Below are 12425 nucleotides of genomic sequence, written 5' to 3' on the forward strand. Positions count from 1 at the left end.
TTGTGTGAAAAGCAGCCAAAGTAAAAGTCCTTCCAGCTCACCTGAAATGATTACACTCAAATGCAGCAAAGTGAAATTATTGACCCATTGATGCCTGAATTTATTTCTAACTATGAAAAAAAAAAGTTTTGCTTACAAGTAGTTCTAAGGTAATTTTTGACCCAAATTGGTTTGATCCCCATTTGCAATAATTGGAGGGTTAAAGTCATAAACTGACACAAGTTGTGTTTGTGAGGCATCTGTTTAGCATATTCACACTAGCATGTTCCTTTCATCTGCATCTCAGTTTCTCTCTTCTGATACTTGAATTGGTGAATGTGAAACTCCACCTCAACTCCCTTCCAGTAAACTGGGGTCTGTTTGAGAATATCCGTCTTGTATTTGCTTTCAGATATTATCTGGTGCCTCTCATTTCAATCTGAATGTTCTTTCAAAAGACCAAACAGTGGAAGCAAACCAATGGGAGGAAGTGGCACACATTGTGAAGAAGGAAAAAAAGATCCACTGCACCAATTTGAAAAAAACACAAATTCATGAAAAAACAGATTGACGTCTTGTCAGTCAGGGTGGGGTGGGACTAACTTCTTCTTGAAATTTCCTTTTGAGATTTGGGTTTGAGCTTGTTTCAATCCACATCAACAGGACTATTCCAGGATAAAAGCAATCTAAACTTCTTAAAATTTCAATGTTTTTTTGAGAAGTGACAAATTAAAGTAAAGGGCACTTTATTTGTTACCAATAAAAATATGTATTGTAATCATTTACTGTAAATTGTAATGCAGTAAAATTACTGACATACATATGAACAATAGAGTGTTTTGTCTTTGGGAACAGAACAAGGTGTCCTCTTTACTTTTAGCTGGAGTCATTAAGAGTTATCAAAGCAAGGCTTACACCACTGTGCAGGACATGAACAGACAGAAACGCAGTTTAAAACATTCATGTACTGCAAAATTTGGGCTGATTTCTCCACAGTATTCTAATTTTTTAAATTTTGTTTTCGGGGATTTTATGAGCAGGAACCCCAATCTATGTAAATATAAACGAATACTAATTAAACAGTGGGCCCTGAATCTGTAGTCTGTGAAAGTTTCCTTTTTTAAAGGGAATTATGGAAATAAATACACTTTTTCATGATATTCTAATTTTATTAGAGTATTTTATGAGACCTGAAATGTAACAGTCTTTTGTTTTATGACGGTCTACTTTCAGGACCTGAGTTGTTTCCTTTGGTTTAATATTTTTGCCAACAAAAATATGACTGACAAAATTATTATTCCTGTAACATTAGTATTTCCAGATGCATTTAATCAGAGTTCTTAATTTAAACACAGCAGATTATATGACATAAAAAGGTAAACTTACTTTGATATTATATCTATAAAAAAAAAAAAAAAAAACTTGTAATTCACTTGCAACCACTTCTTTTTAGTTCGAACTTTTGTAGTTTTTAGACCTAGCGCGACATCTAGTGGTATTAGAAGGTACCACAGTTGTTAGATTTTCAACATTTTTTTTCTTTTACATTATATTTCATTTGTTTTATGTTTTTGTAGGAGAAAGAGCATAATTGATCAACTTACTTAAGTAAAGTTTTACAGATTAGTGCAATTTTTGTGCCATATCTGATCACTGTCTTCAAATTAATTAAAAACGGAACTCATTTCAAACAAGTTACAAGTTAATTACAGAAGGATTTAAAGTATGACACGTCCTTTCCCCAAAGTTCACTTTGAAAAAAAGTACCTAAGTGATGCATACGTTTTAATACTAATCTATTTATGTCTATGGGTGTTTCAGTTTTCCTTACTTGGTCTCTGGTCCATAAGTAAAAGAAAGTGAAACTTGAAAAGGTTTTAGTGATCTGTCAATGCAAGACGGCTTCATTTTGACAAGTTTTTTTTATTTATTCAGAAATAGTTATAAATTAAGCAAACAAAAACTTTTTGAGATCACAGCTGAGATAAAGCCCCTTCAGAAGTGCTGGCAGATGGACGGAAAGAAGGGATTCTTCTTGGAGAGGTAAGTGTGGACACAAGGCTGGGAATTTACCCAAACACAGACACACTTTTAACTAAAACCTACACAATTACAATTCATCAATGTTTTTAAAACAAACCACAAGTTTTTAGTCTTCACAAGATTAAAAAGAATACAATTTCCTCATCGTCATTATTAACTTTTATCAGAAGTCAGAGCTCTGTCTCCCCCTCTGGTCACTGGTGGGAACCGTGTCCAGCGTTTTAATGCACTTCATCTCCATTTCACTTCCATTTCATCTCAATTACAATCACTCACAATACACTTAAGCACCGCACTGAGCCTACCTCAGTGTGAAGTATTGTTTGTGCCACCCTGCATGCATTACTGAGTGTTATATCCTGACATGATTGTCTGATTTCCTGACCCTGTTTTGTTTCTGACTCTGTTTGCTTGCCCCGACTCTCGCCTTGATCCTGACTATTCTCGTAGTTTCTCTGATGCTCCGATGCTCATTGTTAACCTCTGCCTGCCTGGCTCTGATTTAGCTTTGTGGACTTTTAGCTGAGCTAATAAACCTGCTGCATTTGGAACAAGCTGTCTGCATTTTTTGTGACAACTTTGACCAGCAGATGCTGCTAGATTCATTGATCCTTTCTTTTCCCCCTAAGAAAAGTTAGGTTTTAACTTTCTATAAAAACTTTTCTGGATATTTTTTTTGTGGCAATTTTTCCAGATAAATTGTCCCAGTGTAACAGCCTCAATTGTTCACACATTATTGGGCGAGTCAACAGAGAGGTAAGACAGTATTTAAATATAAACATTTGTCTTGATTAAACTCTTCGTATTGTTTCCTCATCCAGTTTAGGTCTCTGGAGGTGCAGTCAAGAGCTGTTAACTTTGAAGGACCAATGAAAGACCAACTATACAAGAGAATTAAACTTCCTCAGGATTTGATAGTCTTCATCAAAAACAGCAGGGTGGTCTCCAAGTACCAGACTGACTTTCAGCAGAGATTCAAGAACCCTGTGTTTCTGGAGGTGGGGAAAGATGTAGTTCTGTCCAGCTTGTGCTCTCGTGACCTTGATGAGGCAACAGGTGCAGTACTAAATGACCTGAGTGTGGAGATCGAGAAGCTGCGAGGTGCTGCAGCTGTGCTTCCAAATGTAGACAAAATCAAACAAATCCTCACCAAAGCTGAGAATGAGGTAAACTGTGGTGAGCTCAGAGTCATGGTCTCCTTCATCTCAGAGCTGGGTACTGCATCAGTGGTTAAAGTACGGCTGGTGGGCTACACAAAGTATGTGAATGAGCTCAGAGAGCATCTGCTAAATGAGATTATTATCGAAGAAGTGCTTGACCTTGTTCACCCCGAGCTGGTGAACTGCTTTGATGACATCTTGGAGCTCATCAGCTTGAAGACGAGCAACATATCCATGAAAGCCACATGTCTTCCTCACCCGAGTGTGACAGTGTCTGGTCCCTGTCGTCTGGTTCAGGACACCCATTCCGCTCTTGCATCTGCTTTGGCCAAACTGATTTTTGACATAGTGGTCTTAGATGGACCGGGGGCTCTGCACTATTTCAGCACTGATGGAAAAAAGGAAAAAGAGGCTGTTGAGCGTTTGTTCCATGTCTGCATTAGAGAAAAGCAAGGTGGGGCCTTTTTAGCACATTTATTCTCCTTAAATATGTGTTGTGTAAATTTCAGCATCTTTCATGTTTTGACTGCCATAAGCTCATTAACTCACACCAACCTCCTTTGCCTGCAACAGGTTCCAATCAACAGTCTAGCTTCCTATTTGTGGGGTTGACCAGAGATGGTGTGGATGAAGCTGTGACCAAATTAAACATCTTGTTTGAAGATCGCTGTTCTACAAAAATCTTTACAAATGAGGATCTCAAAGACCTCACTGAAGATGGCATGAAGGATTTGAGAAAACTGGCCCAACAGCAGAAGCTGTATATTAAAGAGAACCCGCAAGGCCAGGGTGGACTAATAATAAGCGGGTTAAAAGCTGGAGTCGGCCAGGTGGTGCAGATGGTCGACACCGCCATCCCCCTTAGAAGAGAATTGAGAGTTAAAGAAGAAGACAGTTTATACCTTCGTGTGGCCTGGTGCCTCCTGGCACCCAATGAGAGCTGGGAAAGACTCCCTAAAGCAGAAAATTATGACTTGGAAAAGGGAAATATTGCAAATGGTATAGTGGACGCAAAAGGAATCAAGTGGACTGTGAATCTACAGAAGACAGAGGCCAGAAGTCGAGCATCAAAAAAAGCAGCAAAGCTGAAACGACTGGAGAATTTGATAGGGGAGAATGCTGGTGGTTAGTGATGACCTCATGTTAATGGTATGAAACTCTTTATTTTACCCATACAGCTTACCTTACGCCAATGTTTGCCATGGCTCTACACTGCAAATTATGTCACATTTGCAAAGATTTAAAACCTTTTTTCTAGATGTTAAAGATATTTCACCAGGATTGAAGTGGTTTTAACTGTTCTTTGCTCTACACCTTTACAAGCTTTTCTCAAAATCAGCACAGTTGAGAATTTTTTGTCTCATTTAAGAGCAATGATCTAGAAATAAGGACATTATTGAAATGAGTCAAAATCCTTTTGGTCCATTCTCTTGGCAATGCACAAATTTAATTTAAGACTTAAAAAACTCAAATTTCGATGTCATTTTTGGTTCAATTTTAAGGATGTTATTTTAATGTTCAATAAATGTTAGACTGGCATTCATCATTATTTTGGAAACAAAAGTTGAGATTCAATAGGTTCTGGTTTCAGATTTAATGAGGATTTAATAAGACTGGTCATCTTGTGTCAGCTAAGATCACATTCTATTTTGTTCAGGTTTTGTTCTAAAATGAGTCATTTCCACATGACACAAGATGTTTGTTTGCAATCAAAGTGAACTATAGTTCAGTACACACAAACTCAAAAAATAAATAAATAACATTCAATTTGAAGTAAGTCTAACATTTAACTTTTTCAGCTTAATTTTCCTTTTTGAATTCTTGTGTAATAAGTAGAAAGAAAAAAACGTACAAGGCGAATATAGAACAATGCATCGTTTCTAGATTTTAATATCTTCTAATAAGATTTTATAACTTTACTACTTTCTATTGATTTTCTTTGTGAGGTTAGTGTAAGGTTTTCCTTTTTTTAAGTCATCTCTTTTATTAAAAATAATTCTTTAGATCTGGAAATGGTCAGATCATCGTTGACAAATAACTATTTCAACAGGGAAAATCATCAGACCCATTTTTTTATTTTAAAGCCCTTCTGTCCTTTATTGTCAGATTTTACATTCCCCCTCTACTGGGACAGCATGGCTTCTGGAGAGAATCTGAAAGAAGTTCTGCTGGACCCACAGTCTGCAGAGTACTGCACAGTACTGAAACGTTTCAGAAAAACAGTAAAAAAGACTGTTTTGAAGGTATGTGGCTGTCCCCCATGTTCATTTATAACATTTTGGTATTAAAATGATCTAAATTTACATTAATCCTACATTAATTTTAAATTGTATTCAGAGGACTATTTGGATTTTAAAAATATTTGAAACATTTACTTTAAACAGTTTTTTTCCTTATGTTGTGTTGCTAGATTGTTCGCGTGCAAAACATTCATCTGCGGCGTGCTTATGAAGCCAAGAGCAAACACATTTCTGACAAAAACAGGCTGGAAGGTGGAGCAGGAGAAAGACTTCTTTACCACGGGACAAGTCAAGAAAGCCTTGACTCCATCAAAACAGGAGGATTCAACCGAAGCTTTTCTGGGAGAAACGGTCTGTTTCAGCCAGATGACTGTACCCGCCACATTTCATTCAGTTAACTTAAATTGCGACCAACTCAAAGCAGACATCATCACCTCTCTCTCCACAATAGTAATCTAATTGCAATCCAAATCACTTTAATTATAAGCCCGTTAAACTCAGAGGATCAGCTAATAATTTTATTAAGTTTTCTATATATAATACCAAATATTAAAAAGTAGCTTAGCTGGGTAAACCAATAAAGTTTCATCTTTTTAAAAAGAATACAGTTTTAACAAAATATGTAACAGTTTGTATTAGTATGAAATATATTAATCCTTTTTGTTGTTTCCACACAAATGTAAAAAATTTTTACCTTTGAAATCTTTTCAAAAAGTGTTGTAATTGGTAATTTTAGAAATATGTTAGAATGTTAGAGAACATGCTGGATTAGTTAAAAAGGTTTATATACGTGGGAGCAGAATAGAAGGAGTAACGTATGGCAAATCAGGGTTTGAATCCCAGGGGGCCTAATAAGTTTCATCCAGTGTGGGTCTTTGGGTAAGACCCTTCACACTACTACCTAACTATATAGCCACAAAGGGGCCCAAGTCTGGGTACCCCTGTATCGGTCCCCAGCCCTGATAAAATATAGGATTGTGTCAGGAAAGGCAACCGTTGTGAAAAATCTCTGCCAAACTGCCTGTGGGAATCAGTGAAAGCAGATTTGCTGTGGCGACTCCCTGAAGGGAAATATGCTGAAAGGTGAACAACTAAAAAGAACAGTATTTGATGTTTGCAATGCAAAAGTGATTCTTTGATATTTGACGTGATATCTCTGCTTCCTTTATGAAAATATCTATATCACCACAGTGTTGGACCTGAATAACAATTGAAAACCTAATGTTAATTCAGTAGTTTTGATTTTTTTTTTTTTTTTAGATAACACTATCTTCTTTTTTCACAGCGACCGCCTTTGGTCTTGGAACCTATTTTGCTGTAGATGCCAGTTACTCAGCCAACTCAAGATATTCTACACCAGCTGCTGATGGTTTTCAAACCGTGTTTGTGGCCCGAGTTCTGACAGGCGTTTTCACTCAGGGCCGAAGCGACATGAGAATGCCTCCACCTCTGAGCATTGAGGAGCCTCACAACCGATACGACAGCCTGGTGGACAGAATAGACAACCCCAGCATGTTTGTGGTGTTCCATGATGACCAAGCCTACCCGGACTACCTCATCACCTTTAGCTAGTGTTTCAATTTTCTATTAGATTAAAACATAGCTTGAGAAATCAGCAGCAGATGGTTCCAGATGTAAACGCTAACAACTATTTATGCTGCTGTTAATTACGTGATTTATATGATTCTTTGTAACAAAGAATATCATTATCTTATCATTTTGCTGCGCTGTTATCAACATGTCTCCAGTAACATTCAAAATCATATTGTCGTTCTGACAACCTGACTCAGTCTCACTTTTAATCGTCGACTCACGCTTCAGGGGTGAAGAGTCTCACTTTCATCAAGAGTGTCCATAAAAGACAGACAAATCTATTGTTTCACCCATCTTACGAGCCTGTGTGTGTGTAATTGCGCATACAGGAAACACATTTGGCATGGAGGATATGTGACAGACAGAGCTTTAGGTGGTGGTTTGTCCCACATGGTGTTCCATAGTTAAACATTCATGGCCAGCACCTGTCTGTTGAGCTGTGATTGGCTCACAAGGCTGATAAATAGCAGCAGTGGGAGTTCCATCTAGATGCTGGTTTCCTGGTTTGGCCTGGGTGGGTGAGCTTGACATGTGGACCGGTTTTACGAAAGCTTTTAATCATTTGAGTCCTTTTACTAAAGTTTTTAAGCATTTGAGTTTGCAACATTTTAAATTCTATTTATATTAACAGGTGGTGGTATGAGTTCTGACCCTGGGGCATGAGAGGTAATATAAGGGTTTGTAAAACATGTTTGTCCCAGGGGAGAACTAACTTATTTTTCTTTTTCCAGCAGAGTTGCCACTGCTGTTTTGCTTAGTGTTTTTAGTCATTGTTTTTAATGTTTTAATCAAGCTTGACACCCTTGCTTTTATCCATTTTTAAACTGTTTTGTGCTCATTTTTAGTATCTTGGTGTCTGGACCTGGCTGAAGGTGGCTGCCTCCTTCTTTTATCCTTATGGTAGCTGGTGGGTGCCATATTTAGTATTGTGCAAGGGGGACCCCCCTGTTTTCAGCCCATAAATCAGTGGTGACCTGCTCAGGTGCACCTCTTCTGTTTTGTATTTTCTTTTAATCACTGTTTGGTTTGTGGTGTGTTTTGTTTTTGTGTGCATTTGGGCCCTGAGCAGGTACTCCTGGTGAGAGTTGGATCAGAGATCTCCCTTGGTGGTGTTTGTGGCTACCCGCCAGTGCAGTGGGGCTGAGGCGATCCAGGAGGCAGCCGCCCACATGCAGTGTTGGAGTGCGGTCCAACTGTCCGAGTCTATTTTAACTTTCTCTTTTATGGAATTTGTCAAGTTTTTAATTGTACATTTTTAACCTTTATGAAATACAGTCTCCATTTGGGGTGCACATGTAAGAGGACATACGGTCACAGATGCAAAGGCACTAGATGCAACAGGTTTTTCAACAACTTCTGGTAATGGAAAAACTTGCCCACCCGCCAAGTCATTTCCAAGAATGAATGAAACACCACTAATTGGTAACCCTGAGCAAATGGCTACTTTAACACGTCCTGTAACCAGTGGAGAATGTAAATGTACTTCATGTAATGGCACTCAAATAACTCATTTTTATACCCCAGTCAGAACCACAAGAGGTTTCTTCTGACAATGGCAAGACTGACTGCATAAATGACAAGCACTGGTGTCAATAGTAACTGGTACTTTATCTTTGTCCTCCCCATATAAAGATACATAACCATGAGAACTAAATGGTACAAAATTGGGTTCAACGTCAGTCTCAGGATTTTGTTTAATGGAGTTTTTCTCAACCAAAAGAGTTAACAAAACCCACACCAGTAGGAGTCAGTTTGTTGTCAGTTTCTAAGAATATGGCATGTTGCAACCAGATGTCCAGGCTTATGACAATAAAAACATTGTTGATTGTCACCAACAGACATGGACACACCCTCACGCGCTGCTTTTGGAGACGTTTTTTGTTCGTTATTAGAACTACAATTTATTGATGGAAGGAACATTTTTGAGTCAAAATAAACTCATCTGCCATGACTGCCGCTTTCATAAGACCTGTCACCTTCTGTTCATTTAAATAAATGACCATGTGCTCTGGCAAACATTTCTTAAACTCCTCCAATAGAATAAGTTCTCTTAAATCCTCAAGACTTTTGGATTGGAAGTATCAAATAAAATACGGTAACACTTTATATTAAGATTCCTTAACAAGCTCTGTTAACACATTAACAAGCATTATAAATGAATTTATAGGGTGTTAGTAAGACATTAGTACAATAAGTCTAAAAAGGTTTATTAAATTACTTAACACATTTACAAGCATTATTATAAGGATGTTTTTAAGATGCTAATGATGCATTTACTGATATTATAGGTGCTTAACAAATGTCTGTTAATAAGCTTAATAAGATTTATTAACAACCTTTGTTAACAAATTAAGTATTATTGTTTGGGGTTCTAGTAAGATATTTATTAGCATTATAGACGCCTGACACGAGCCTAAGTGTTCATAAGCTTAATAAGTTTTGTTAACTAACTTAACAAATTAATAGGTTTTATTAATGTGTCAGATGCTAGTAAGATATTTATTAGCATTATAGATGTCTTGCAAATACCTGAAAGTGTTAATAAGATTTAACATCTAAAGTCAGACCATTGTCTTCTAAATCCATATTACTAAACTGCTTATAAGCTTTACAAATGTATTAATTAACTTTGTTAATAGTTTATTAATTGTTTTGCAGCACCTCATCTAAAGTGTGGACGTTTTTTAGCACAAACAACCACAAAGCATAAAGATTGTAAAAAGAACTCTATGACATTAAAACAGACTAAACATACACAAATCGTTCTGTAAAAGATATATAATTTAATTCAGACAAATAATTTAAAAAAAAAAACCATATATACTGGTGTTGGATGACAAGCATCATAGCTAATAAGGATAAAGTATTAGCATGATCTATCCTGAGTGAAACATTCATTGCAAATCCCATCACCAGGAGACAGTTCTCTGTATTCTATGTCAACTGCATTCAACCACTGTTGCCTTGCTTCAAAGTCCACAAGAAAGTTGCACAAGCCAGTCATTTTTGAAGACCGAAGACAATAAACCTACAGGAACCATGCTAAAGCTAACACGCTAACCTGCCCATCTATGAATAAAGATGGGCAGGTTAACTAATGTCACCATTGGCTAATGAATCTGTCAATCAAACTCATCAGCAAAACAGGCATGCTCGCTTTCAGCCAATTGAATGGCCTCTTAGACTTTGCTTTCACACAGGTGACGAAAAAAGCCCCGCCAATCTTTGATTCTGTACCGGTCGGTCGTTAGCGTGTTAGCTTTAGCATGGCTCCTGTAGGTTTATTGTCTTCGGTCTTCAAAAATGACTGGCTTGTGCAACTTTCTTGTGGACTTTGAAGCAAGGCAACAGTGGTTGAATGAAGTTGGCATTGAATGCAGAGAACTGTCTCCTGGTGATGGGATTTGCAATGAATGTTTCACTCAGGATAGATCATGCTAATACTTTATCCTTATTAGCTATGATGCTAGTCATCCAACACCAGTATATATATATATATTTTTTTAATTATTTGTCTGAATTAAATTATATATCTTTTACAGAACGATTTGTGTATGTTTAGTCTGTTTTAATGTCATAGAGTTCTTTTTACAATCTTTATGCTTTGTGGTTGTTTGTGCTAAAAAACGTCCACACTTTAGATGAGGTGCTGCAAAACAATTAATAAACTATTAACAAAGTTAATTAATACATTTGTAAAGCTTATAAGCAGTTTAGTAATATGGATTTAGAAGACAATGGTCTGACTTTAGATGTTAATAAATCTTATTAACACTTTCAGGTATTTGCAAGACATCTATAATGCTAATAAATATCTTACTAGCATCTGACACATTAATAAAGCCTATTAATTTGTTAAGTTAGTTAATAAAACTTATTAAGCTTATGAACACTTAGGCTCGTGTCAGGTGTCTATAATGTTAATAAATATCTTACTAAAACCCCAAAAAATAATAATACTTCTTAATTTGTTAACAAAGGTTGTTAATAAATCTTATTAAGCTTATTAACACTGACACATTTGTTAAGCACCTATAATATCAGTAAATGCATCATTAGCATCTTAAAAACATCCTAATAATAATGCTTGTAAATGTGTTAACTAAGTAATTTAATAAACCTTATTAGACTTATTGTACTAATAAATGTCTTACTAACACCCTATAAATTCATTTATAATGCTTGTTAATGTGTTAACAGAGCTTGTTAAGGAATCTTAATATAAAGTGTTACCAATACTTTTCTCGTGCAAATTCTACAAATGTCTGGTTGGCAGTTTTTACTACATTCCTAAAGTTTTGTCAATATGCTTCAGGGACAAGTTCATAAGCTTGCAGTTTTCTTCAAAACTTCATAATCTAGACTTTGGTCAAGTGATAAAGAGCAGACTTCTTGGGCTTTACCAACAAGTTTACACTGCAACAGTAAAGACCAACACTCCTTAGGCCAATTTAATGCAGTGGCTATGCACTCAAAAGCACCAAAATAAGAGTCAACTTCTGATTCACAAAATAAGGGGAACTAATGGTATATATTTACTGATGTCAAAACCGTTCAAAGGAGAGGCAGATGTGCCTGGAGGTGATGTGGCAACATGATCTTTTCTCTAACTCAAAGAGCTTTAATATTTGTAAAACAGGTTGTGTGCATTTCTGATTATTGAGACTGAATTAACTCCATACTCTAATGCTGTACCTCGAGCTCTTTGTGACGGGTTTGCACTTCTTTAATGCGGAGGGTCAACTGAAGATCCTCGGTGGACATATGAGGATGATAATCAGAACCCGATTCATTTTTTCTGTCTGGCATCGAACACACCAGCAACCTCTGCCACCTTAGTCTCCACAGCATCACCATCCTCATCCTCAGCAACAGGTGACGCAGAGAAGACGCCCCTCTCCAAAAGGGCCTCGCACAGCAGCTGCTTAATCTCAGTTTTCCGGATGCTGGAAGAGACTTCAAGGCCAAAGCTGTTAGCAATAAGAATCAAACGTGCTTTTGTACATTAATCTAGTTTGTCCAGCGACGGAGCCGCCAAAAAAACCAAGAAAAACATCCATAATGTCCTCACACCACAAGAAAAAAAACTGCCAACCAGAACTCACCAATGCAGAGCAGAGAAAACCCAATGGACGAGCCTAACAAGAACCCAACTCTTACCTAGTAAAACAACATAAACCAAAAGACAATAACTTACCTCCCTAACATAACATGAGAAAAACCATGAGTCAAAGCAAATGGCAGTCCACTCCTACAACCCTAAACTCCATATAGCTGGTTTTAGGCAAAGGTGGGAGATGTCAAATGAGCATCCTTTGGTCTTTTTCTTGGTTCCTTTTATAGCAGGTGTGATTCCAGGTGTGACTTCAGGCAGCCAATCCACTCCTGGTGCTGGAGCACCACACCAATC

General features: G+C 37.1%; 2 protein-coding genes across 2 annotated transcripts; both read left to right on the top strand.

Annotated features, from left to right (window-relative positions):
• The first annotated feature begins 651 nt into the window (after window positions 1-651).
• On the top strand, window positions 652-4490 carry LOC105356445 (uncharacterized). Its single transcript, XM_011487620.4, has 3 exons — window positions 652-2022; window positions 2844-3636; window positions 3756-4490. Exons 2-3 carry the CDS (start codon window positions 2892-2894, stop codon window positions 4310-4312), a joined length of 1302 nt encoding a protein of 433 aa, XP_011485922.1. The 5' UTR covers window positions 652-2022; window positions 2844-2891; the 3' UTR covers window positions 4313-4490.
• Window positions 4491-5265: 775 nt separating this feature from the next.
• On the top strand, window positions 5266-9031 carry LOC105356435 (protein mono-ADP-ribosyltransferase PARP15-like). Its single transcript, XM_078936025.1, has 5 exons — window positions 5266-5425; window positions 5593-5773; window positions 6708-7529; window positions 7647-7681; window positions 7861-9031. Exons 1-3 carry the CDS (start codon window positions 5318-5320, stop codon window positions 6992-6994), a joined length of 576 nt encoding a protein of 191 aa, XP_078792151.1. The 5' UTR covers window positions 5266-5317; the 3' UTR covers window positions 6995-7529; window positions 7647-7681; window positions 7861-9031.
• The last annotated feature ends 3394 nt before the right edge of the window (window positions 9032-12425 follow it).

This window comes from Oryzias latipes, chromosome 18, assembly GCF_053564925.1.
Source record: "Oryzias latipes strain Hd-rR chromosome 18, Olatipes_Hd-rR_3.1".
NCBI lineage: Eukaryota > Metazoa > Chordata > Actinopteri > Beloniformes > Adrianichthyidae > Oryzias > Oryzias latipes.

Coding starts and splice junctions, on each gene's coding strand:
- LOC105356445 (XM_011487620.4), top strand. CDS start 2,892: ATGAAAGACCAACTATACAAGAGAATTAAACTTCCTCAGGATTTGATA. Junction 3,637..3,755: donor CTGCATTAGAGAAAAGCAAG/GTGGGGCCTTTT, acceptor TGCCTGCAACAG/GTTCCAATCAACAGTCTAGC.
- LOC105356435 (XM_078936025.1), top strand. CDS start 5,318: ATGGCTTCTGGAGAGAATCTGAAAGAAGTTCTGCTGGACCCACAGTCT. Junction 5,426..5,592: donor TAAAAAAGACTGTTTTGAAG/GTATGTGGCTGT, acceptor TTGTGTTGCTAG/ATTGTTCGCGTGCAAAACAT. Junction 5,774..6,707: donor AAGCTTTTCTGGGAGAAACG/GTCTGTTTCAGC, acceptor CTTTTTTCACAG/CGACCGCCTTTGGTCTTGGA.